The 26943-nt window shown below is 37.8% G+C and overlaps 3 protein-coding genes across 3 annotated transcripts in view; 2 read left to right on the top strand and 1 right to left on the bottom strand.

Annotated features, from left to right (window-relative positions):
* LOC129770993 (putative alpha-L-fucosidase) overlaps positions 1 to 26943 on the bottom strand; it is a 442537-nt gene that overhangs the window by 387221 nt on the left and 28373 nt on the right. The window lies entirely within an intron of this gene.
* On the top strand, positions 44 to 5751 carry LOC129770998 (general odorant-binding protein 68-like). Its single transcript, XM_055774226.1, has 3 exons — positions 44 to 158; positions 226 to 348; positions 5259 to 5751. Exons 1-3 carry the CDS (start codon positions 51 to 53, stop codon positions 5613 to 5615), a joined length of 588 nt encoding a protein of 195 aa, XP_055630201.1. The 5' UTR covers positions 44 to 50; the 3' UTR covers positions 5616 to 5751.
* LOC129770999 (uncharacterized) lies at positions 6140 to 15030 on the top strand. Its single transcript, XM_055774228.1, has 3 exons — positions 6140 to 6307; positions 14368 to 14490; positions 14548 to 15030. The coding sequence occupies exons 1-3, from the start codon at positions 6203 to 6205 to the stop codon at positions 14902 to 14904; spliced, it is 585 nt and encodes a 194-aa protein (XP_055630203.1). The 5' UTR covers positions 6140 to 6202; the 3' UTR covers positions 14905 to 15030.

The raw sequence follows: 26943 nt of genomic DNA, 5'->3' as shown, positions 1-26943 counted from the left end.
TTTATAAACGCAAGTTTCCATTGCAAATCAATGCAATCATACCTTTCAAAATGAAGCACCATTCGCTTCTTTGCGCTAACGTACTCTCGTTGATGGCGTTGTTCTGGTCTAGTTGCTTCGCAGCCAACCTCTGCCTGGATGGACCTCCGGTGAAAACGGTACGATCATGATCAATGATGGAAACGGTTTGTTTTTAATATTTTCATCGTTGTACTTGATTAACAGAGCCCCTCGGAATGTTGTGAAACGCCAGCGCTTATTGATCCACCGATCATGATGGACTGCTTCCAAAAGTGGGGTGAACAAACCAAGAGACAATCGCGGATGGAAGGGATTCCCAGAGGATGTGTAAGTAGCATTGATATGGTTTATTTGGAATATGATTTTGCTTCAGTTATAGCAGTCATCGGGTAATGAAAAAATGAGACCCGCTTTTATGCCAAGAATCTCACACTTTCATTCCTTCCTACCAATAAGAACTCTTGAATCGGAGAACTTGGGGGATTACATTGTGTTCAAGTTAAAGAAACCGATCCCGCCCGGGTGGGCTTAGGAGCAGCAGTCGTTTATCAGCGCACAAGTTTCGTTGGGTTGAATACAATGTAGTCCTTTGAGTTCCTCAAGTCAGTTCATTTTAGTCGGAATGGAAGTTAGTTGCAGACTCGCGGTAAGAATATTGTACAGTGACTATTAGAATTGCAGCAAATTACCCACACTTCGTAGCCAACCTCAGAGAGCAATACATAAAAACCAGAGCTCTTTTTCCTGGATTATTGAGGATCGATGTGGGATATGTTGGAACAATACAATTAAGTTTTGGGGTTGGGAGTGAAACATTATTTTGAATCATTTAAACATTTGTAGATTTCATTATTCGAAGTATTTTCTTCCAGCTTCAATGATCCATTCCATAAGGCTATACACAAAAAAAACAAATGTTATATTATAATTTACGTTCATCCATTGATGACAAAACATAGTTCATTTGCATGTTTTGAAAATACAGCATTATAGTTCAAGAGTCGGAAACCGCAAAAAAGCTTTTACAGTGATTTGATAACGATGCAAATATACGATCTAGTTCAGTTTGAAAAGTGGCGTTCAACGCTTCGGATGAAGCTAAATGTCGTCGAAAACTATCATTTTAACTTTGCCTTTTTTTCTGGAAAAGAAAACAAAAGGGTGCCAAATGAAGTGACGGCGGATAATTTACGACACAAACCCGGTTTGAAGCCAAAAAGTGCACGATTAATGACTTAACGCGTTATAATATAGAAGAGCCCAGCTTTCTGGAATGGGATTCTAGCCATTAACTACTTCAAAGCTTTAAAATAATATCCAAAAACCCGTTTGGCTCTCAATACTTCATAGTTGGTACTCCTGATTGTTAAGATATAACTTTATTGATCATCTTTAAAAAAAAGAAAACAAGCATTTCATTGAGTGAACACCGGAACCAGTGCAACATGTGATCTGTCATGACTCAGATTGTCATGGATTTTTGACATTTATCGTTTAAGGGATGAATTTATCAATAGTGAAAATACTTATGTTGATTTGTTCTTTTAAAGAAGTTTTAAGAACCTATGCCAATGGTACAACCAGTCCGTTTTGAGCCTCCAACTTGGCTACTGGTTTGATTTTAAATTAAAAAAAAACTATGACGCTAACCATTCGACCACGGGAGCACGAGACCAAATTTCAAAGTACCCGATTCCTATCATCATCATGGAAACTTCTATAAGTATAATATATAACATTGCTAATACGTGCTTGTTAGATATTATTGATATTTATTTCAAAAACAGGATATAATCAAATGAAAATTAAACTCCCTAGTTTATTTATAGTTCAACTTTATTCAGCTTTAATAGTCATTTAATTTGGCCTATCAAAAATAATGTATTTTTTGATACTCCAACACAAATAACAAAATTCGAATTTGTTTCTTCAATTAAAATCAGAATAAATTTTAACTCAATATCTCAAAAAAAACTGTGTTTCATTAAAAAAAAAATTTATATGCACTCAATGAAAGGCCCCTTATAAGATACGAGCAATGTTCAATGCTCCTATACTCGCGCACCGGTCTCACAGACCGAAAAATCAATAATGACAATATGACTGCGATTCTCGGTAGCTTCCTTATTTGTTATTCGTTATGGTTTAGTATGGCATGTTTTGGTACGAAGGGTGTACGACGTGTGTCACTTTTTCACTTTATTCGGTCTGTGAGACCGACGCGAGTATAGGAGTAATTTTTTTTTCTCTTTGAGATTATTGTTCAATGAAAAGTATAAATTAATTTTAATGAATATTTATTGGGTTCAATGCCTTACTTACTACAGGACTATTCTCTTTAGTTCTTTGTCTTTAGTTCGTTTGGTCACCGTAATGAAAGAAGAAAGAACAAGGACGTTTCACGTTAGTTTCATACGTGCAAAATCAAAATACAAAAGTTTGACTTTCGTATACTCTCTATATTTAATGGATACACATAAGAGTGCCAATGGATGTATGGAAAAATTGGCCTTCGAATTTTCAAAGCGGACTTGATTAAAAATGTTGATTCCCACGAAAAACTACCATATGCGAAATATCAGCTCAATCGGACTTCATTTACTAGTGTCGCACAGCCGTCAAAGTTTGAGTTTTTTGAAAACCGAAAAATCACCCAAGGGGGGAGTAAGGGAAAACGGGGTTTTCGAAAAAAAAATTCTGATGCCAAATGTCTTCAAATTGCATAAAACGACGAGATCTAGTGTCATCTCGATTTTTTTTCTTCAAAAATCGACACTCTGGGACTTCGATATTTTGGAATACGAGGCAAAATGTATGGTTTAGGGTGCCAATGAAAATCGTCATATGCATTTTTCATACGGGGCTCCCTGCGAAATGTTGATTTGCACGATAAAAAACCCTATGCAAAATATTAGCTCATCCGGAGTTTATTTACTATTGTCGCAGATGTCAAAATTTGAGTTTTCTGAAAATCGAAAAATCACCCAAGAGGGAAATCGGGGCTTTCAAAAAAAATGTTCGATGCCAAATGTCTCAGAATTGAATAAAACGTCGAGATTCACTGAAACCAAACTAGGCATGTGTAGGTTTTAGGATGCAATAAATATTTCTATGGTGATTAGACACTCCTCTGCCCTCTCTAAGGGGGAGCCGCCATACAAATGAAACACAAATTTCTGCATAACTCGAAAACTAATTAAGCAAATTATGCCAAATTTCGGATGTGAGGGATTTTGGGTACGAGAAATGTTTATATGGTGAGTAGACACTTCTCCCCCCTCGGTAAGGGAGGGGGGGGGGTCTGCCATATAAATGAAACTCAAATGTTTGCATTATTCGACAATTAATCATACAAACGAAACCAAATTTGGCATGTGGAGGTTTAGGGGGCAATAAATATTTCTATGGCGGTTAGACACTCCTCCCCCTCACTAAGGAGGGGGTGGGGGCTTTGCCGTACATATGAAAGCAGAAGCATAACTCGAAAACTAATCAAGCAAATGGGGCCAAATTTGGCATGTGAAAATTTTAGGGAACAAGAAATCATACAGATGAAGCATAAGTTTCTGCATAACTCAAGGACTAATCAAGCGAATGGAACCAAATTAGGTATATGGAGATTGTAGGGGGGCAATAAATGTTTCTATGGTGGTTCGACACATGTTGCCGGACGAATTTCGGGAGGATGTCGAGTTTAAAACCTCTTTTTAGCGACGTTATTTGTAACACAGCTTTAAGCTAGAATTTATTAATTTTTAGATTAATGAACAATTCTTCATAAATAAGTAATTCTTACATTTGGTTTTCTTCTCTCTCTTTCCTTAATTCCTCCGGTCTCTAATTATTTTCTCCTTATCCGTTCAATTCTTTGATTCATAAACTTTCATAAACTTTCTACTTTCTTCAAACTATGGCTTTCCTTTTAATTTCAATTTTCTATTACTTCAATTCACTCTATCAATCTATTGTTTGTTTTCATTCTCTTCATACTTAATTTTCATCTGACGTTTCTCCCATAAACTTCACACTTTCATTTGTGAAGGGCGTAATCGGGACTCACTTGGTAACCGGTGGTAACGGCACAGTGGGTGCGGCAACAACACACCCTCTCTGCTTCGACACAAATGAAACACAAATTTCTGCATAACTCAAGAACTAATCAATCAAATGGAACCAAATTTGGGATGTGAGGGTTTTTGGGTACGAGAAATGTTTATATGATGGTATGACACCCCTCCCTCCTCTGGAATGGAAGGGGGACTCCATAAAAATAATACACATATTTCGGTCAAACATATTCCACCCAAACATGACAATTGAAAATTTTCGGAAAACTCTGAACGAAAATGGGAAAATTCGAAAAATTCAATTCGCTTGTGTTCTACAATTACATATTTACAAGAGTTGTTAGTCCATTTGATCTTTGCGCTAACGAAATTGATCTTTATACCAAAGTGGACATGGATTTTAATGTGATAAAACTCACTCCTACAGATTCTTCTAATTATATAAATAAAAATGAATCGCCGAATATGTTGATAAAAGCAAAACTCGAAAAAGGAATTGTCCGATTTTGGGTTGTCTTTATTCTATCATATTTTCTGTATCAAACATTTATTCCACGTAACGGAGAAACATGTTATTTGCAAGTGGATGAAAAATCTTGAACGACAATTGTGTCTGAAAATAATCTGATATTTTAATGACGAGCTCTGGTAGAAGTGCTAGGAATTTTATAGTAAAAGGTAATTTTAAAGGGTAGATTAGAAGATCAATCAATGAACAATTCTGCGATTTGACCCATGAACAGCGCTTAATAAAAAAACGTGAATGTGATAACGGAAAATACATTTTGGGCGAGATGATGTTTGCCGGGTCAGCTAGTCAGTATATAACTAAATCTCCTCGTACAGCATAGATTGTATCGTCCGTTTGTCTTACCTTCATCCTACCAAATAAAAAAAAATTAAAGTTAAAAAAGAACAATACATTTTTTATTTCAACCTCAGAGAAACCTATTCTGCTTATAGCTGTCTCCATCGAAAATTAATGGCAGGTGTATACGACCCGCGGCAAATTAGTTCTAGTACACAACCTTGCATACAAGCGAGAGAAGCATAGCAGCGGGGAAAACTTTTCCCGCCGACAATACCGTTCGATTTGAATTTTACGAGAATTGAAGACAAATATGCAACTGCCCTAGAATATCAAATTATTAACGACATTTCATTTCACAGTGTGTCGCGGAATGTGCGATGAACGCCACGAAACTGTTAACGGGTGGGAAAATCAACCGCAAGGAGATGAAGAAGATTTTCCTGGCCTCGGCCAATAGTACCCCCCAGTGGAAACCAATCGTGAAGAAGACGCTGGAAGAATGTTTAAAACAAGCGGACGGTAACAAAGAGGAAATCGAAGCCGGCGCCAAACTGCTCCCAAGCTACGAAGGGGAAAAAATTTGCCACCCAATTTCCGGCAACATTTTGCGCTGCATGAGAATGAAGCTGTTCACCAAATGCCCGGCCGGCATTTTCCGTGGCGGAAGTGATTGTGATCAGTTGAAACAGTACCACGCCGCGTGTCCCCTGAACTGAGAGAATACGTTTTTTTCTTGCAATCGCTGTTGTACATTAATCGTAGCACCAATATGCACTAGTTCACGATAATCTAAAAATAACAGTTTATCAGCACACATGTGACGAATAAATACAATCGTGTGTATGAATCATTCACCGATCATTTTTTTTAGAAATATCCGTTGTCATCGTGATGCTGCAGCGGATCAACCTTGTGTGACAATAACCATGATCATAATAATGTCACGACAGCAAGGTAATTACGGTACTGTTCGAATCAAACAAAACATTTCCCCGTATCAACTTTGCAAATAATATGCTACCTGTGTTGAGTGCGCTATACTGGATCATTCGTCAGTACTCGAATGCATACTTATTTGCTAGAGTTTGTTTGATGGCACGCAGCAATAGAACATTGTAATAGAGCCTCATCTAAGATATAATTTGCATCGGCTATTGTGTGAGCGATCCACGTGCGTGTTTGTGTGTGTCGAAAATTAATTGACTACGAATGCAAATAAATATGCAGCTGCGAACGGTAAGATGATTTAGTTTTCATTTTTGTTCCCGCGGAAGTGACAGTGACTATCTCTAGCGACTCAACCATGACATTGGCATCCGCCGCTGGAATTGCCGCGTTTGCGTTCGTACTACAGGTCGCCGTGATTGGTGCCGAAAATCCCTGTGTAAATGGACCACCCGTCGAAAAGGTACTGTTCCAAAAATTGATGCTCGAGGACGGACATTATATTGAATGAAGTTGTGTTCGTCATCTGTAGTGAATTTCATGTGGAAACAGTGTTCGAACAGATGGCTTGATGAATAAAGCCAAAGATCCAATGTTGAATGTTTCCTATAGTTTTCGGTTGCGTGAATCAATTTAATGTCATTTCTATAAATGGTTTCTCCATTCGGCAGCTATACCAAACCCGACGAATAATAGCTAACTTTGGACACGTGCATACGGTGCGCGATACACGCTTATGTGAGAATGATAGGAAAGCTTTTCAACGATACTTTGTATTTTATGAAAACTTCAAATCCGAAGTGGATGCAGAAATGGCTCAGGAGCTTAGCACGTTTATTGCTACCATCCGGATAGAAATGACTCAAAAACATTCCAACTCTATACGGTGTTGCGAGACCGCTTAATGGTGACGAAAAGCTGCACTCGGACAGATTGCATTTTGACGTACGACTACACTCTGTGCAACTTCTATAAGACCATCCTGATTCTATTTCGTTGCAACACAAACAGTTAGAATTTCAACAAGATATATTCATACATTGTTGAATGCTTGAAATGAAGTATATTTAACGACAACTTCATTCAAAAGAGTTGATTGTTTATTTATTGTGCCTCAATATGATAATTTCAGCTGTCCAGTTTCTATAAGACCACTTCAAAATTAATAAGTATTTTCAATGAAAAATTCAAAACGATCAGCTTATTTACGTGTCGATAATTGGCAATCTTGCAATTTCGGCTAATAACCTAGAAAATTCGTGTCGGAATACTATTTACCAAATTCTGCTAAACGGATATTTCTCGATATTTTTCTATTTTTTCCGAAATTGCGACCTTGAGCTCTTCAATCTTGGTGTACCGCTTTCCCTCAGTGTAGATTCTGTGTTCAAGGTTCCCCCTATGATTATCAACAGGATTCAAGTCTAGAGAGCGAGCCGGCCAGTCAAAAAAAAATAAGATTTTGGTCCTTAATTCATTGCTTAGTTTCCTTGGTGTGAATAATAGCATTGTTCTGGTGGAATGTGAATTTTTTGTGGCGATATCCACGCAAAAACGGTAGGAGAGTGGATCCCAGAACTTGTACGTAATTCTTGAATGATGTGAAAGCTATCTTGAGCTTTCCGGCTGCACAGAATCTCGCCCAAACCATGCACAAGCCTCCACCAAAATTCCTGGTTGAAAAATACTGTTTCTTCTTCCGTGAATCACGCCAGTACACGTTGCAACCATCAGGACCATCCAAATTGAACTTTTTTTCGTCAGTGAAGATAACCTTTACATTGAAATTTTCGTTATGGTATACAGCAAAATGTATTCTTTTGGAAACATTCTTTGTCACAACATACCATGTCCCACTGTCGGTTCATGTGAGCTTTGGCAAAACTCAGACATCTTCCGATATAAGATGGTGTAAGATGAGGAGTTTTAACTTTTTAAGCCCTCTTTATATGAGGTTTTTTTACCAAAATTTGACGAATTGTTACCCGAGCAGTTGAGTAGTTGAATATTGATTTATTTGCACATGCGATTTTGAGGTATTCAAACCTGTTCTAGCTATTTCCCGCTTATCCCGGTCAGAGAGCTTCGATTTACGTGGAGCTCTCTCCTTCTTACCGTATCCTTCAGAATTCGCCAAATAATTGAGCACTACTTGATGGGACCATCCAATCCGACGAGAGGTTTCTCTGACACCAACGTTTTCTTGGTGAAATGCATCGATTTGTCTTTCTTCTCTCTCCGTGAGCACTTTTCCCTTCGGCATTTTCCAAATTTATTGATCAAAACATCTAAAACAACGGAATATGTAACTGGTCTTATAGAAATTTGACAGGTGAAAATACAAAAATATTCGTTTACGCTCAGCGCTTGCACACGCACATATGGAAATCATGCAGTGTGTGGTAGTCATCAATACCTACACACTAGAATATAAATTGAAGCATTGTTTTTTTACAATGACACAAAGCAGCAAGATCATCACCTGGTCTTATAGAAGTTGGAGTGTACAGAGTGTACGTCTTTCTGTAAGAGTGCCAAATCATAAAACAGATCACGATTTTGACGTACGACTACGTCTTTGATTTCTATAATGGGAGAGTCACTCTGAATTAAAATTTATGGATTTTAAATGCATATTACGCAAAATTGTTTTTGCTATATATGTTCTATTATACCATTAGATAGGAAATTTATTCAGCAATTTTGTAACACAAACAGTGAAGATAGTGAAAGAAGTAAAAAAAATAACGAATAAGGTAGGCATGTTTTTTTTTAGATTTTACTCGATCCCACAGCACAGGGGGAGTAGTAACAAACAACATATTTGCATACAATTCGAGCTTTAGCCTTCTTGGTAGAGATGGGCACACCGTTCACAAACAGTACGAAAGAACTAGTAAATGTTCAATTTAATGAGTTTTTTCATTTGTAATATTTATGCACTTTCTGTTTATCAGAAAAAAGACCATAAGAAGTTGAGAAAGTTAATTGAAAAAATATTTTTTCCTTGCTTTTGTATAGTCTTCGATAAAAAGGTCACTGGAATACGGTTATATTTAATACAAAAACACGTGATACGAACAATTCTTCGAATTCTTCTTCTTCTTCAATGGCACTAACGTTCCAAGAGGAACTTCGCCGTCTCAACGTAGTACTACTTGCATCATTTTTATTAGTACTTAGTTGAGATTTCTATGCCAAATAACACGCCTTGAATGCATTCTGAGTGGCAAGCTCTAGAATACGCGTGATCACAGTGCAAGTCGGAGGAAATTTCTTTGACGAAAAATTCCCCCGACCAGAACGGGAATCGAACCCGAACACCCGGCATGTTAGTTATGACGCTAACCACTCGGCCAAGGGATACGAACAATACGGGTACGATTAACGATTTGTTAACGATTAACATTAAACAAGAAGCTGACAAAGTACGTCTGTTCGTTACAAGGGTTTTATTAGAACTGATCTAAATCAACTGAGTGCGGGCCCAAGTCATCTGAGTCGGGCCTTACTGTAGAAAATTACTGCTACTGCTATTACTGCTATTATAGTAGATAGTATAAGTGTGAGTGAGTTCCTCCGCTGGTGCACCCGTGGCCGAGTGGCTAGCGTCTCACATTATCATGCCGGGTGTTCGGGTTCGATTCCCGTTCTGGTCGGGGGATTTTTCGTCAAAGAAATTTCCTTCGACTTGAACTGTGGTCACGCGTATTCTAGAACTTGCCCCTCGGAATACATTCAAGGCGTGTTATTTGGCTAAAGAAATCTCAACTAAGTATTACTAAATGACGCTAGTTAATGCATACCTTGAGACGACAAAAGTTCCACAGTGAACGTGAACGCCATTCAAGAAAAAGAGTTCCTCCGTTCTCGCCATCATCAGTAAAGCTGATGATCGGTACAGAGTAGGTTCGGTGGTCGAAAGCTTTCCTAATACTATACAGCTTTCAATAAAAATAAAATTATAGGAGGTTGTATCCAAGATACGACCGCATTGTTGACGTAGAATTACGCTGTTATTTAATATATGTCGCTTGTTTATACCTTCGGATATTATTCTATAATGCTGTGAAATTTTCGAAACAACTGCTTAGTAGAATAATCTTTGAAATGGTTTTTCATTGTAGAATCAGTTGACGATAATTGATTGATGATTCATTCTTGCCCTCGCAAAACAATACGCCAAGCAAACGACGGTATCCAAGTTGGATTACCACTGGTGGGCTCCAATCTTAGATCGAAGCGCAGCGAAAGCAAAGTGAACTGGATTGCTCAACAGTCCGATGCCGAATGAAAGTTTGCCTCAGCGAGATCCACTGTTTATACTCAAGGCAAATATTCCCCTCCATTCTTCTACTTTACCTTTGTTCACGGCGACTTCAAATCCTACGATTTCCCCTTCGTTGGTCGTCGATAAGTTGCTCGTTATTGACAGCTCTGTTGGGGAAAGCACACAAATGGACAGAACAAATATATGGAAAAATGGAAACGCCTAATTTTTTCATGAATTTTAACCATTTACAAACCAGGGGATTCTAATGTATAGCATATTAAACAAATCTTAGGGAATTTCCGATTCGTTTAGTATGTAAATCGCTAAAATCCGTTCGCGGCAAAAATAGTTATTAACGTTAACTTTATTTCATGAAAACGTGACCTATTTTCTGATTTGGTGCCCTTAATGAAAGACGTAGTTCTACGTCAAAAAATAAAAAAATGTCGTTACGGAACAAACTATTATAAAAAATGTTCTTTGATGGAATCTAGGTTGAGTTCCAATAGAAAAATAGGAAAATTGCGCGAATCAAATTATTACATACAGCATTCTCGAGTGAGAAGCATATTTTGACATACAATTTGCGTTTTTTTAAAAATGCACCTTTCGTTTTCCAAGCAATTTAAAAAAACCATACAAATTAGAAAATGAAAACCCTTACACATGCCCACGCGATGTTCATATTCCATATTTTTGTTTAACACGTACATGCTTTTCGCTAGTGTTCAATGTTTATCCCAAACACGCCTAATGATGCACAAACACAAACATCATAAACACGCGTTTCTCACAGCATGAACAAATATGGTGTTTATAATTCAAACACATAATGTACGAAGCATACCATCCGTTGTCGCAGTATTTATTGCACTCCCTTTCTTTTCATGCACAGACTAAATAATTTTTTTTTGTAGAATACTTTGTAGAATACTTGTAAAATAGTATTTAGTTCGTAACAAATACCCAAAAATTAGTTTTAGATGCATGTTCTTGGTAATTTGATGTGGGTAAATAAACATATCCGCCATTTTAGTATTTGTTGAAATAGCTAATAATTGCGGATGTAACAAAAATTCAATTTTCTAATTGAATCGTGCACTAAAAAATGGTATCAATTGTGAAGAACTCTGATATCAATTGACGCATATTTGTTTCAGAACAGATAAAGAGGTGCATTTTATTTGCCCAAATTTTTTACAAAGCACCCATTGTCATGAAGGGAAGCTTTTTTTATTGTATTTTAATTTGTGCATGTTGTGTGGCGTGATATGAACACGTTTCTGTGGAGTGATTTACATGTTTGAGACTTTTCATTGTTCCATTGATTCCAGATGGCATGGAATTACAGAAAAAGAATGGACAAATAACGTTGGAAGAAGAAGGAGCTTGCAAGAGCAACGCAGACCATCAAAGACGGATTTTCCAAGTACAAAGAAAGTGTTTGAAAATGCTCGAACAACAGTGAAAAGATTCATGCAGAATTCGGAATGGTCTCAATGCAGTTTTTCTGGTCCAGAATCTGCCCAAGATACCTGATATCGATCCCAGAACACTGTTACTGATTGAAATATTATCCTGAATTATTTTGCATAAATATAAGTAGGGGAAATCAGGGTAAAACCGACACCCTAAGGATTTCCACACATTTCAAGGATCTCCCATGTTTCTCCGACATCAAATGGTTACAGAACTTCTCTTCAACTACTAAATAATCTTTCTACAGTACCTGATGATCTTTTTTTGGGTAGAACTCGAATTTTGATAGAATACAAAAATTGATGTTTTCAGGTGAAATAAATGGGAGTGCGGGTGAGATCGACACCCAGTCGGATAAAACCAACACCTTTAGAGAAACGAATGTAAACTTGTTACAATAATTCCTAAATATCAAGAGGCCACTTCCAACTTCAGGATAGTTGGAAATTTAATGTAATTGGATTGCTCAGATTTTGAATAGTAAAAGCAAACAAATTCAACTGCAATTAAATCTCACAGCTCTCGCCGCTGATGTAGTCTTAGGAACGAATATCTGGTCTAGAAATCACTTATGTTTATGTTCCAGCTTAGGTGAGCATCCACGAGAGATGTGCCGATGAGCGTTGAAGCTCTGCCAGGTTTTTTTGATTGCATGGCCGATTCATCGTTGATTTTGGCTGTTTATCAGTCGTTTTGTCTTCCAAATATAACATGCGGCATCTACGGAAAGTAAGGACGCATTTCTCCTGTCAGTGGAACTCAAACCCTGGTGTCGGTTTCACCATGACTGAAGGTGTCGGTGTTACCCCGAACAGACTCGAAATTGCAAAACAATGTTTTCGAGCATCGATAAGCAACAAAAACACCTACCGCCTCACAAAATACATTCAACAATGATCTAAGATGACTTATGCTCTCAGAAGTAGCGAGTTTTCTAAAATTTTCCGACAAAAACACTCAAATTCAACTAACGAAATTTTACACGGACTAACTCCTGTTTGCTGACCGGTTTTGTTTTGTTGTTTATTTTAACAGCAAAGCGACTTCCTCAACTGTAGGGTGACTCGAAACGAAAGAAATGAGAAGTGTGTATAGGAAGCATCGGAAAATTTGCCAAACATTGCTTCTAACTGAAAAAAACTAGGGGTTGTCGGCTTTACCCTGATTTCCCCTATGTTTTTTTTCGATGAAACACACACATGACCAAATTACCCCACAGACTGTCCAAAAATCATCTCTTTAATTTTACAGTCAACTCTCCCTAACTCGATATCCAAGGGGACCATCGAGTTAGGGAGGTATCGAGATACAGAACATTTTTTTCATCATAAATTGCAAATATATTATATTGGGGTAAGTGTCCCATGGTATGAATTTGAATTTTTGATTCATCCCCTTAAAGTCAGAAAACACCTTTCTCGCATGAAAAAAAAAATCCAGAATCGCTCAGGAGGTGATAGACGGTTATATTTGACGAAAAAAAAACCTTCTAAGCATATGTTCGAATTTCAACGATGACAGAGTTATAGAACCTTTTTTTGTTTCGGACTCAATTGCCTCAAACTGGCTACATTGAAAAGTATACTACGTAAGACGATTCTGTTGCTTTCATTTGAAAGATGAGAAAATTCTGTACAGGATATAGTAGTGGAATATCTAAATTGGTGGATTTTAATAACATTTTGGAAGTGGAAAATCTAAAAGTTTAAAAGTAATTTTTAATGTGTAATTTATAATTTAATTTCAAAACTTTATACTAAACTTGATTGTTTCTATCAATCAAGTTAAAGCTCTACAATTTATTCTTTGACACCAAACTTCTATCTCTCTTAATTTCCCTGCAACATCGAAATAAACAATTCCTGATGAAAATGCAAGCAAAATCTTCAAAAATCGCGATCTTTAACCCACTGTATTTATAAAAGCCTCTTAAATTTCACATTAACGTTGAAAGGTTACATTTTTCTTGAAATAAATCATATTTGAATTATAAAACAAAATTTTAAACTGTATATAATCGAGTCTAAAATTGTATATAATCGTAACGATCTCGCAGGAACTGTTCAATCACAAAGAAATGTTGAAATAGTTTTACAGGAACATTTTCAGTTGGTTTTAATATCCCGGACATATTCTTTAGGTTCGATTTAATGTTCGAAGGTGTAATTTCGACACAACCATCCGAACCTTCCTGAATATTCTCCATCTCAATAGGACTACTATCTTCAGCGTTTTTCTCAGCTTTTACAATACTTTTCAACTGGCATCAGATCAGAGCAAATCACGTTTAGGTCCTTTTTGCACTAATTATTAAAAGACATTTAGCAATCGAACGGTATTGTATTGTCGACATCAGCAAGCTCACGACGCAAACTAGTTGGATATTCAATAAATGCAATGTGTCAGTGTCGGTACAGACAGCGAGCAATCAACATGGGCTCTTGTGAATGATATGAATATTTGTACTAAAAAATTCATTCTTTAATTTTAACAATGTTTATTTACCTATAAGTACAAGAAAATGGTTTCTTGTCCTCCAATAGATGGTTTATCGGGTGAAGATCGGTACTGAGGTTCTTCCTAAACCTACCATAGTTCACTAGTCTTATGGAAGCACAATCCTGCCTATGGATCGCTGAACGCTACATCTACTTTTCCACGATGACATTCGACAACGAGTAATCAGAACAATGTTCAATCATCAAAAAATATTGAATCTTGGAATTATCAATAACACGTCGTTGAATATATTCATTTCAATCCTTTTTCAGAACCCAGCGGAATGCTGCAACACCCCAATGCTACTTGATAGAAACATCATGATGGATTGTTACCAAAAGTATGGTGAGCAAACCAAGAAGCAGATGAAGATGGAAGGAATTCCTCGAGGATGCGTGAGTACACAACTTGATACACTTGATACAATCTCAAAAATTACCATAACTTCACAGTGCATTGCCGAGTGTGGTCTGAACGCCACCGGTCTCTACTCCAACGGCATGATCAATCGGGACGACATGACCAAAATGTTCATGGAATCGGTCAAGGATATGCCCCAGTGGCAGATGGTGGTACGTGACTCGCTGGATGAGTGCTTCAAAATGGCCGAATCCAAAATGGATGAAATCGAAGCCGGTGCCAAGCTGGAACCCAGCTTCGAGGGTGAGAAAATCTGCCACCCAATCTCCGGCACAATTTTGCGCTGCATGGGTATGAGCCTGTTCGTTAAGTGCCCAGCGGGAATCTACAACGAAAGCGAGGATTGTAACAAACTTAAGGAGTACTCCAAGATGTGTCCGCTTCTATGAGTTAGTAGGTCCAGACGGGCTGCTAGAAATGCTGATTGTACAAACTGTGCTAGGTGCTAGAATGTTCCAATGGGATCCGTATCTCGTTTCTTAGTAAATAAAGTTGTTATGTTGTTTGCAAATCTACGATATCAATTTATTTCAATTCATGAGTAAGAAAACCATACGACAGTATCGAGAGCATAAAAACAGTGTAAGAGTATCTCCAGTATAATCATGGATTACTCCCTCCCATTATTATCTAATGAATGAGAGCAGAGCAACGGCTGAATCATAACTGTTAATAACTCGTTAATTTATCCCATCAAACGACGCGCCGCATTCCTACCGGGAACAGCAACAGGAAACTGCTGCTCCCACTGACATCACGCGGCGATAAGATTACCACGAGTGTCGCCAGACCTTCCGATTGCCATAAATCTAGGCTCACGTTTGATTTACTCATAATTTTTTATGCAGTGGCGCGCAATTGCACGGATTTACCCAATGTTTGGCTCTTATCAAAACACCTGGCATTGTTGACACACTTGTGCAAGCTGTCGGCAAGTCGTTGAATGAGACTTCGCCTGCAGGTGTTCGATTCATGTGGACGATATGTTTACCACGACAATCGATAGCCCCAATTAAGCAAATAAACAACACTTGATGACTTGATGAGGTGTGAGAGAAAATATATTCTGTCTTGAACACTGGAAGGTTTATTTTTCTGATTTTTGCTACAGTAAAAATCGTTCTCAAATCATATCACAGGTTCCACTTTGTTTGCAGTTACGGCCTCCACACGCTCCCGGAACGCACGGCAGGTTCTAATAATGTAGCCTGGATCCATTTCTCCCCAGGTACGAGTCAATGTTCGTTTGAGGCTTGCTGTACTCGGGTGGCGTTTGGAACAGTACTTGGCCTTTATGTGGACCGCTCACGAGATTTCTCGTTTTCGCGTTCATTCTTTACGGACTTGTGTGAAATTAGTGGATAAAAGTTCTTGATGCGTGCAAGTATCTGTTCAACGTCTTGCCGGATTTAATGTATAATGAATTATTTTAATTGAAATAAATTGATTGTTTATCAAGTAACAACCTTCAAAATCATACTCATTAGATAGAGAAATGAATTATTCTTCTTTCCACATAATTCATTTTTTTTCTTGATCGTTACAGAGAAACGTTATAAGCCAAGTTGTATGGAAGAAATTAATTATGTAAAAGAAAATTGAAAAAAGGTATTTGAAAGGAGATAGTACTTATTCGATATTTTTATCTATCTTTAGCAAAATTTCCATTGGTTGGAAAAGGGTCTAAGAAAAGTTATAGCCCAATAATAATTTATCATTTAATTATTAAATAATCAATTTAAAAAAAAATTAAAAAAGTTATTTGAAAGGACCCAAAAACATTTTTGAGATAATACTCATTGGATAGAGAAACTTTTATCCACCTTCTGCCAAATTTTCGTTAGCCGGATTCTGAGAAAAGGTATGGGCCAAAATGTATACAAGTTGTAGGAGTAAAATTAATAAATTAATCAAAACTAGAAATAGAACTTTTAGGAGCCGATCTGGCGTAGTGGTAACATCCATACCTCTCACGCTGAAGATCACGAGTTCAATTCTCACTCCCAACATTCTTCCAAAATTGGAAGTAAAAAGTGACGAACCAGCCAAAAGTGTTGAAAGTCACTATAATACAGATATAAACAAAAAAAAATAGAACTTTTTCACACTCGAAAAAAAATGAAGGAACAGAATCGAATTTTTTAGGCGCTTTTTGAAATGCTTCAAAATCGTTAAATATCAACGCATGAAGATAAGATATAAATTTCTTTAAAGCATAATTTACATGGATTTACACGGAATATTTTACAGATAAATTTGTGTTTCGATGTATGTAGATGTAGTGGATAAAAATATCGGGAAGAAATGTGAAATCCATTTCTTTCTGTTTCTTCCAAAGATAGCAAATCCAATTAACGTTATCAACTATCTTTCATTTGATTTCTATAACGTTGTTGTGGTCCATTCAGTACTGAGATATGATTGTATGAACGAAAAATTTTAATTCGTATTTGATAATAAATAGTTCAATAAATAATCATCGAAAAACAGTTTTGAAAACTCTAACAAATTCTATACACCCAGGATTTCTTTACGCAGTGGATAGAATTTTGTTATAATTTGTCGCGGTACACCATAGTAGATGTACTTTGGGGATTTTCTTAAATTTTCATTCCCAAGCCTATTGAGAATGGGGAAAAAAGAAAAACTCATTTTTCCACAATAGCTTTTATAGTGAACACTACAGGAGAATTATCTGATTATTATCTGAAAAGAATCACACATATAAAAGGCGTAGGAACACATTTAAATACGAATTATAGTAGTACTGAATATCTAAATACTAAAAAAATTCAATATTTCAAGATTTTTTGTAGTATTTCATTTTTTTAGCCATTCATTTTTTTGATAACTTCTCTCGATTATCATAGTAAGATGCACTTTCAATAATTTTCCCTATTTTTTATCTCAAAGCTGTTGAGAATGGCGTGCTAAAAAATGAAAGATACGTTTTTCACCATAGATCCTATGGACAGGGACTCGGAAAATAGTAAAAATTTCTACACAATAGACCAAAGTAAGCAACTTCAGACAAGTCAAAACGTGCGGTCCCAGGCGTATGTCTTACATATTTCTTCCCGGTCCTTAAAGTGTTCAAATCCTGATGTAAAACTTCGTGTTTACCTTGTCGCCATCTGGAATGAACACTGGGTTTATTTTTTTACCATCTAAAGGGTGTGTCACATCAAATTGCATCACGGAAAAAACGCTGTAGAAATTTAATTTTTAGGGATTATATCTTCAGCTTCCGCTTATAATCAGATAAGAGTGTATAGATCACGTTGGCCATGCTTCACTGTCAATTTTTCGTAAATTTGGAAAAATGTCGTCGAACGAAAAAGAGCGTCGTGAATTAATCTTGTACACTCATTTCGAGAATCCGGAGTTGTCACATCGGGACATCGGTAAGATGCTGGGAATCGTCCAATCCACGGTCAGCAGAGTACTAAAACGATACTTCGGGAACCTAACCATCGACCGGAAGGTGAAGAACGGCAAAAATGGATGCTCCGTCAGTGAAAAAGATCACAAACGCGTAGTTAAGCAGTTTAGACGTGATCCGAGAAGTTCGGTCCGGGATGTCGCCAATAAGCTGAATTTGTCAAGTTCATTCGTCCAGCGGACCAAGCAGCGGGAGGACCTGCGTACATACAAGGTTCAGAAGGCTCCTAACCGCGACGAAAGGCAAAACATGGTGGGGAAGACGCGAGCCCGGAAGCTGTACACCGAAATGCTGACGAAGTCGCATTGCCTGGTAATGGACGACGAAACCTACGTCAAAGTGGACTTTCGTCAGCTGCCGGGCCTGTTGTTCTTCTCCGCAGAGGACAAATTCAGCGTTCCGGAGGAGATTCGCAAGCAGAAACTATCCAAGTTTGCCAAAAAGTACATGGTGTGGCAAGCGATCTGCTCTTGCGGAAAGCGGAGCGCCCCCTTCGTGATGACCGGCACGGTAAACGGGCAGGTTTACCTTAAGGAGTGCCTACCGAAGCGCTTACTACCACTATTGAAGCAGCACGAGGGCCCGACCATCTTCTGGCCGGATCTCGCTTCGTGCCACTATTCAAAGGACGTGTTGGAGTGGTACGAAGCCAACGGGGTCACCTTCGTGCCAAAGGAAATGAACCTGCCCAACGCACCGGAGCTTCGCCCAATAGAGAAATATTGGGCGATTATGAAGCAGGCCCTCCGGAAGAACCCAAAAGTTGTCAAATCGGAGGCGGACTTCAAGAGAAAATGGATTTCTGTTCAAAAAAAACTACAACCTGACGTTGTACAGAACCTTATGGACGGGGTAAAGAGGAAGGTGCGAGCATACGGGTTTGGGCTCGAAGTATGATTAAAAAGAAATTGCCAAAAGTTGTTTAATAGTTTTTATTTTACTGTCTAAAATTTTCAAAAGGATCGGTCTACTGGGCGAATTTCTACAGCGTTTTTTCCGTGATGCAATTTGATGTGACACACCCTTTGAAATAGCGATCGGTTCTGGAATTTGATAAGGGATCGACGGTAAACATTCAAGATTCAAGATTTTCTGACATCTCTCGTCTCGTAGCTCCAGGATGCTGTTGGTAATCATGTGAGTTTGTTTTCCGTTCCCCCCGACATCGCCCCGCAAACTTTATTTACGATCTTCCGTGCCGTAAAGTCACCGACTCCGTGTTCCTTCGCCTTTTTCCTTTAACTGAGCGCACTGGATCCCGAATCTATCTTTTGATGGCAACGATAACCCTCAGAAACCGAGCTGACCTCGGACGATCTTTGGCCTCCTTCGCGGGTTGTTGCTCTTTTTATCCCGGTCTAAGCTCCCTTCACGGTCCACCGGAACACTCCTATGGCGATTGAGATGTCTTTAGCGACATATGCGTGTGTGACAAATCACGAATACGCTGCCACTCCGTCACGTTGCAACTGTCAAACTATGGAACTTTTACTCGCTGCCTATTATGATATGAATTATAGCTTACGAGCATGCAAAGAACATCAAAGCATTGTATGCACAGGTGAAAAGGGAATCTTATTTGTACGATGGTGCAAATATTATCAAACAGACGGAATGAAATCTCGGATGACAATTTTATTGAATCTGATGTACATCGAGAGCCCAGCTATACGTTAGAATGAAGTACGCTCAACAAAATAACATCGTAGTCTCCAAAAAACAATTGATATGTTTCAGCATCTCAATGGAAGACTGCTTTAAATTGCTTCAAAAAAGGTTTTTATTCTCATTCGCGCAGCGTTTGTTTCGTTGTTTTTTTTCCCAACACGGGTAAAACAAAAATGAGACTATTAAATTTATCAACAACAAAATAATAAATAATGTTTGCCTCTGAAAAGTCCAAAAACATAGTGCACGTTTGATATCTTAACCCAATGTAGCATACATCAGTGCAATTGAAAATTTGTGCCACAAGAGAACATATCGAATTGAAAGATTATAATTAGAAAATAGAACAGAAGATGTTTTCAAAATCGCTTTAGCTTCTGTTATTATTTTAAACGCAGATATGTATATTAGGGTTGTGTCCCATTCACCCGAAGCACGTTTACCCGAAGCACATTCACCCGAAGTAACACATACCCGAATGATATTCACCCGAAAGTAACGAATATCCGAATGCGACCTTTACCCGAATGCAACATTTACCCGAATGGAATGTTTACCCGAATGAAGAAGGAAAAAATCCAACAAATCAGATTATGAGTATTGTCGAATCTCCTGTTACGAAGGTACGAAGTAAAATGAGAAATTATAATGAGGAAATTCGAAAAAGATGTTGAAGACTTCGCTGTGTCATTTATAGAAATTGGTGTAGGCACAATTGACATGCCGAATGACATTCTATCCTTTCCATATTGCTTTTTAAGGGCAAGAGATCATTCAGAAACGAGCATGGGTTATGGCATATCCCGAAAATTAAGCAGGTAACTCTAACATAAACATTTAAATTAAAGTGTGAAAAGAATAGATAAGAAAAAATGGTACTTACGTATTTACCACCGTAGCGTAGTTTTTATCATGAATCGTCGGAAGCGGTGGCCTCTCGCAAGCAAACCTGTGTTCCACCGATTGCCCGGTTTGTTTGAAACATAGGAGACGATCCTTTAGTCAGGTCCGACCGAGTGTTATGGCGGGTTTACATTACGGAGATCTATAGCTATAGATGGATTTATTCACGCAAAAATAGATGTAAACGGGTGAGAATATATATGATACATTTCTTCGAGGTATATATAACCACTTTGAATAGAATAAATTCAGGCATATATAAACGCTGGTGAATTTCTCACTGATGAGAAATCACTAAAGTAGGATGCAGTTCTACTTGAGGTGAATAAATTCACCGAAAATATGAATATATTCATTATATAAGTTCGCGCTAGTGTAAACGGTTGATGCGATTTCTATAAATTTCATCATATTTCTTCACATGAATATATCCCTAGTCTAAACCCACCCTTAGCGAGCGTCGGACGGTATACGTTTACCTGGTGCATTAAGTTTGCCCGGTTAATTATACATGTCATGTATTTTGATTGCCTGGTTGCAAACGTGATGCATCAGGTAAACGTATTCTGCCCTTACTAGAGGACAATAAAAAATGTAAAATTGTGCAATGTAATAATGTAATGTGTAAAATATGTAAATTCATTTGTTGTAATGTTATTAGTAAAATTGTGAAACAAAATACACTATTAGAAAATTGTGAACAAATAAACTCTCAGCTCATAAACTCCAGTGTTGTTTAATTATTGTCGGCACTGCTGTGCAATTTAATACATTGCGGGATGTGAAATTCATCAATGGAATTGAAGTGCAGGGATACCAGGTGATTTTTTTCAAATGTCTTCACATGGTACGAAAAAATGTCTTCAAATGTCTTTACAGTCATATCGAAAAAACTAAAATTCATAGCTTACATTTGGACAAAGTTTGATAGCTCATTTAATGTTTATATTAATTGGCATTGTTATATAGCGCATTTTACTAAACTTGCCTTGAGTTTTTGAAGATTATCTCAATAAATGTGAACAAAGAATATATTTCACAACTGCGAACTAAATTTCATGCGTTTAGAAATGATAATTAGCCTGACATACCGTTGATTGAGTGAATATCGCCCCGGTTTCCACAAAAACGTAACTGTGATTACTCAATTTGTTTATTTCAGCTTTGAAGTTTTGGTTGTAGCTCAAACCATATCCAAAAAATTGATTATTGAAACGGTATGTAACCGGAAAACCTTCGTTTTGTGAAGTGGTCGTTTGAAAAATCTAGGTTAATCTATTGTACAATATAGGTCCAAATTAATAAAAATACAATGTCACAATCAATCAAATTTTCTAGTGCAAATGAACTAATATCTTCTAGAGACATTAAAAGTCCCTCGTTGTTAAATTCATGCTATATACTGATGGATTTTCTGCCTGGAAAATATTGAAAAACAGGAACGAATGACCCCGAGACTATTTTTGCGCAGTGGCGATATCATAATATCATGCTAGATGAACACTAAAAACCCGAGGCAAAAGTCTCTGATGATTACTAAGAACAAAAGTAAATAAGTGACACTGATAAAAATGCGATCGATTGACACTGATACAAAAGCCTTACTTCTTTTGACGATCTTTCCGGCCAATAGTTAGAAATTTATGAAAATAATATCTCTTAAAAATTCACATACGCTATCATACTGAAATGTCTTCGCATATTTCATAATGTCTTCAAAATGTCTTCACAAAACCAAATGACTCCACAGTGAGTCAAATGTCTTCAAAATGAAGACATGTCTTCAAACCTGGCATCCCTGTTGATGTGGTTCCCGTCGGCACTATTCGCGTTGCATTAAGGTTTATTCGGACAATGAATTTTACGCCTGGAATTGTTCGTTTGGTCAACATGATCAGCATGGAGAGTAATGTAAGGTTGAAGTAATATAAATAGGCCCGGTGATCAACAACACTGAGCAGGAATGAATATACAAATACTTCCTAATAATAAAATTTGCGTATTATTCAAATATATTCTTCTTTCGGGTAAGTGTCGCATCAGGGTAGATGGTACATTCTGTTACCGTTAAATTCGGGTAATTGTTGCATTCGGGTAAATGTGGCATTCGAATAAGTGTCAGTACGGGTAGATGTTACATTCTGGTGAATGGGTTTCGGGTAAATGTGACACAATCGTATATAAGTATGTTCTATTATTTTTACAAAGCAATGATGCTAATGTTTCCAGATTTTCTGGCGTATTTCTCAATATTCAGATATGCATTAATTTTTACCTGATTTTACCTGATTTTTACTTCATCAGAACACAGGAAACCCTGTTTTTGTGCGGTTCCTTTTTTGCGTGACTCCTCGTTTGTGCAACTCTTTTTGCGCGATTTTATTGTGGCATCGGGTCTTGAATCACACAAACTAGTCGCACAAATAACAAAATCGCACCTAAACTGTCACACAAATGAGAAATCGCACAAACAGCAACTGCACAAACACAGGTTTTCATGTAAAAAATTACCACAATGAGTGAAGTGTTGAACACTGAAAGAGAACTTTCATAATCTTTTCCTCACTTGAAAACGTACTTGGAACATCGCAATCTCAACGTAGTGTTACGTGAGCCGTTTTGATAAGAACAAGTATTGAGATGAGACTGATGTTGAGCATATATTGATGTTGAAATTCGAGAATACTTGTGTGCCAGTGCAAATCGGCATATTTTCTGTGGCAAAAATCAATCTAATTATAAAGGAATAGTTTTACAATTCTTTTGAAGATATTGGCATCGACACTGGCACAGTTTTACAGATGGTTAGTAGTAAATCACCTGAATGAGCTAATCCACAGTGAAAATCTCGAATTATTTTCATTACACTTAGATGTTTCGAGACTTTTCAAAACAGTTCTGGATAATTTCATAAAAACATCAATTTGAATTTTTCAATTCAAATATACGTAAAATCGACCCAAACAATACCAAAAACAGTTTCTATATTTCCACTACTTCTATACTATCCTTATTTGATGGGAATGAATTTAATCGAAAGCATGAATAATGAATTCCGGGAAGTTTTCAATATTGGTTTGAAAAATAATCAAGATCAATAAATTTGGCGACACACTAGCTTTTCCATTTTTGAGAGAATAATGATCCTGTGTTCAACATCTGCACAGACCGATTCATTTTACCGAAAAAAATTGAGAATGTTCCGGAGGAAGTGAACTTTAAGTTCCAAACAAAAAAACGTTTGAAAATTCCGCTTGTTTTCATCAATGCAGGTAATAAGAGCAATACCGAAGTGTATATTGATAGTTTGGAGGACCGAATACTTCTCCGGGTAAAAGCCAACTTTTCTAAATATTAATACGTTTTCCTACAACAGGATGGAGTGCCATGTCAAACGTCAAAACGAACCCAACGATAGTCTATGAAAAAAATGTCGAAACCTTAACCCGTTGGATTAATAGATTTGGACGTATGTAGAAGCACAAGCTTGCAAAACATCACACCCTGTAGTCTGTCATAACACGCTTGTTCTAGCTTCCGGCATTGTGGATGTCACTGATAAAAATAGAGGAACCATTGGGTAAATTTGTTTGAATGGGCCTGATAAAGATAGCTGAGCTCGAATAAAGGGTGTGTCACATCAAATTGCATCACGGAAAAAACGCTGTAGAAATTCGCCCAGTAGACCGATCCTTTTGAAAATTTTAGACAGTAAAATAAAAACTATTAAACAACTTTTGGCATTTTCTTTTTATTCATACTTCAAGCCCAAGCCCGTATGCTCACACCTTCCTCTTTACCCCGTCCATAAGGTTCTGTACAACGTCAGGTTGTAGTTTTTTTTGAACAGAAATCCATTTTCTCTTGAAGTCCGCCACCGATTTGACAACTTTTGGGTTCTTCCGGAGGGCCTGCTTCATAATCGCCCAATATTTCTCTATTGGGTGAAGCTCCGGCGTGTTGGGAGGGTTCATTTCCTTTGGCACGAAGGTGACCCCGTTGGCTTCGTACCACTCCAACACGTCCTTTGAATAGTGGCACGAAGCGAGATCCGGCCAGAAGATGATCGGGCCCTCGTGCTGCTTCAATAGTGGTAGTAAGCGCTTCTGTAGGCACTCCTTAAGGTAAACCTGCCCGTTTACCGTGCCGGTCATCACGAAGGGGGCGCTCCGCTTTCCGCAAGAGCAGATCGCTTGCCACACCATGTACTTTTTGGCAAACTTGGATAGTTTCTGCTTGCGAATCTCCTCCGGAACGCTGAATTTGTCCTCTGCGGAGAAGAACAACAGGCCCGGCAGCTGACGAAAGTCCGCTTTGGCGTAGGTTTCGTCGTCCATTACCAGGCAATGCGGCAGTCTTCCATGTTTCACAAAAAACACTGCGTCCGGGATAAACATGTCCACGCTGCTGTTCGCAGTTTTGTGTATGAATACAAACATGATTTTTTCGTACCTATGTTTGAAAATGTGACATGTTTGTATTCGTAGTAAGTTTGGACATACGATGTTTAATCCTAATGTTTCACATGATGTTCAGTTTCTCTTGTATTTTCACCCCAAGCACCGGCAGTGCGTAGAATAGAAGAAGCGAATCGGACACCACACCACCACCACTCAACGCGTGGTGTGTTGGTATGTTGACATGCAAAAATTGCTTTCCTATCATGACAATGGGTGCTTCGTTTAAAATATTGGGCAAATAAAATAAACCTCCATCTGTTCTGAACAAAATAAACGTCGATTGATATCAGAGTTTTTCACAATTGATAAAATTATTTAGTGCACGCATCAGTTTATATATTGAATTCATGTAACATTCGCTATTATTAGCTATTTGAACAAGTACTAAAATTAGATAGAGCGTGGCGGAGACGTTTAGTTACCCACGACAAATTTTGATTACAATACTTCTATAATTTTAATCGAATATAAAGTACCATAATTATTCAGCAGTGACATGTTAGGCGTTACGCTAACCACTCGACCACGGGAGCAACGATTTTGACTGGATCTTTGAATGTTTACAAAAGGCTAATACTGCTTGTTCTCGACCCGAGCTATAAAACGAGCGAAGAAGAGGAGAAGAAAGGATGATGCAATCGCATGCACACATAGCATATGTAGTATAGTGTAAGTGTAGCTTTTAGTTTTTTCCTTCATTCAGTTTGTGATAACATCGAGAAATTAATGGTGTGTTTTAGTCGCTGAAATTTCTCTGCTGGTTCTGCTGTGTGCCGCTGAAGGTTGCATATAATACTAATTTTTGGGTATTTATTTTTTTGGTCAGCATTTGTACGACGTCGCCCGCTGTGCAGTCGGTTCCCCAGACTTCAATTGCCGACATGCACGCAAAAAAAATTCTCTTAGAAAGCTTCTTTCTATTCAGAGAATGTTTTGTTTGCACGAAACCAAGGATTATTTAATCAGACTTGCAAAATGTGCATGAACTCATAGCCTCTTGGTTCAAGCAACTTTTGTAATGCGAACTAAATTTCAAGTTCGTTTCTGTGAAAAAGTATTCTACGAAGAAATGTTTTGGGATGAATAATTTCTTTCCGTGTATGAAAAGAAACGAAACGAAAGCAATGAATACTGCGACATCGGGTGATATGTTTGTACATAATGTTCTTGAATTATGAACATCGTGTTTGTTTTCACATGTTTATGTATGTGAATCATTGTTCGTGTTTGGGATAGACATTCAATACTAGCGAAAATCATGTTCGTATTCAAACAAAAACATGGAATGTTCACATCGCGTGGACATGTGTAAGTGTTTTTCGGATCACTGCAATGCGGCTTCGTCAGCATTTCGGTGTACAGCTTCCGGGCTCGCGTCTTCCCCACCATGTTTTGCCTTTCGTCGCGATTAGGAGCCTTCTGAACCTTGTATGTACGCAGGCCCTCCCGCTGCTTGGTCCGCTGGACGAATGAACTTGACAAATTCAGCTTATTGGCGACATCCCGAACCGAACTTCTCGGATCACGTCTAAACTGCTTAACTACGCGCTTGTGATCTTTTTCACTGACGGAGCATCCATTTTTGCCGTTCTTCACCTTCCGGTCGATGGTTAGGTTCTCGAAGTATCGTTTTAGTACTCTGCTGACCATGGATTGGGTGATTCCCAGCATCTTACCGATGTCCCGATATGACAACTCCGGATTCTCGAAATGAGTGCACAGGATTAATTCACGACGCTCTTTTTCGTTCGACGACATTTTTCCAAATTTACGAAAAATTGACAGTGAAGCATGGCCAACGTGATCTATACACTCTTATCTGATTATAAGCGAAAGCTGAAGATATAATTCCTAAAAATTAAATTTCTACAGCGTTTTTTCCGTGATGCAGTTTGATGTGACACACCCTTTATTACAGTTTGAACGTTATAGTTTAAAAGAAATACCATAATTTG

Source organism: Toxorhynchites rutilus, chromosome 2, assembly GCF_029784135.1.
Source record: "Toxorhynchites rutilus septentrionalis strain SRP chromosome 2, ASM2978413v1, whole genome shotgun sequence".
Lineage (NCBI taxonomy): Eukaryota > Metazoa > Arthropoda > Insecta > Diptera > Culicidae > Toxorhynchites > Toxorhynchites rutilus.
The sequence above is the reverse complement of the archived record's forward strand: the minus strand, read 5'-3'. Positions and strand labels throughout refer to the sequence as shown.

Coding starts and splice junctions, on each gene's coding strand:
- LOC129770998 (XM_055774226.1), top strand. CDS start 51: ATGAAGCACCATTCGCTTCTTTGCGCTAACGTACTCTCGTTGATGGCG. Junction 159..225: donor ATGGACCTCCGGTGAAAACG/GTACGATCATGA, acceptor CTTGATTAACAG/AGCCCCTCGGAATGTTGTGA. Junction 349..5,258: donor AAGGGATTCCCAGAGGATGT/GTAAGTAGCATT, acceptor TTCATTTCACAG/TGTGTCGCGGAATGTGCGAT.
- LOC129770999 (XM_055774228.1), top strand. CDS start 6,203: ATGACATTGGCATCCGCCGCTGGAATTGCCGCGTTTGCGTTCGTACTA. Junction 6,308..14,367: donor ATGGACCACCCGTCGAAAAG/GTACTGTTCCAA, acceptor ATCCTTTTTCAG/AACCCAGCGGAATGCTGCAA. Junction 14,491..14,547: donor AAGGAATTCCTCGAGGATGC/GTGAGTACACAA, acceptor ATAACTTCACAG/TGCATTGCCGAGTGTGGTCT.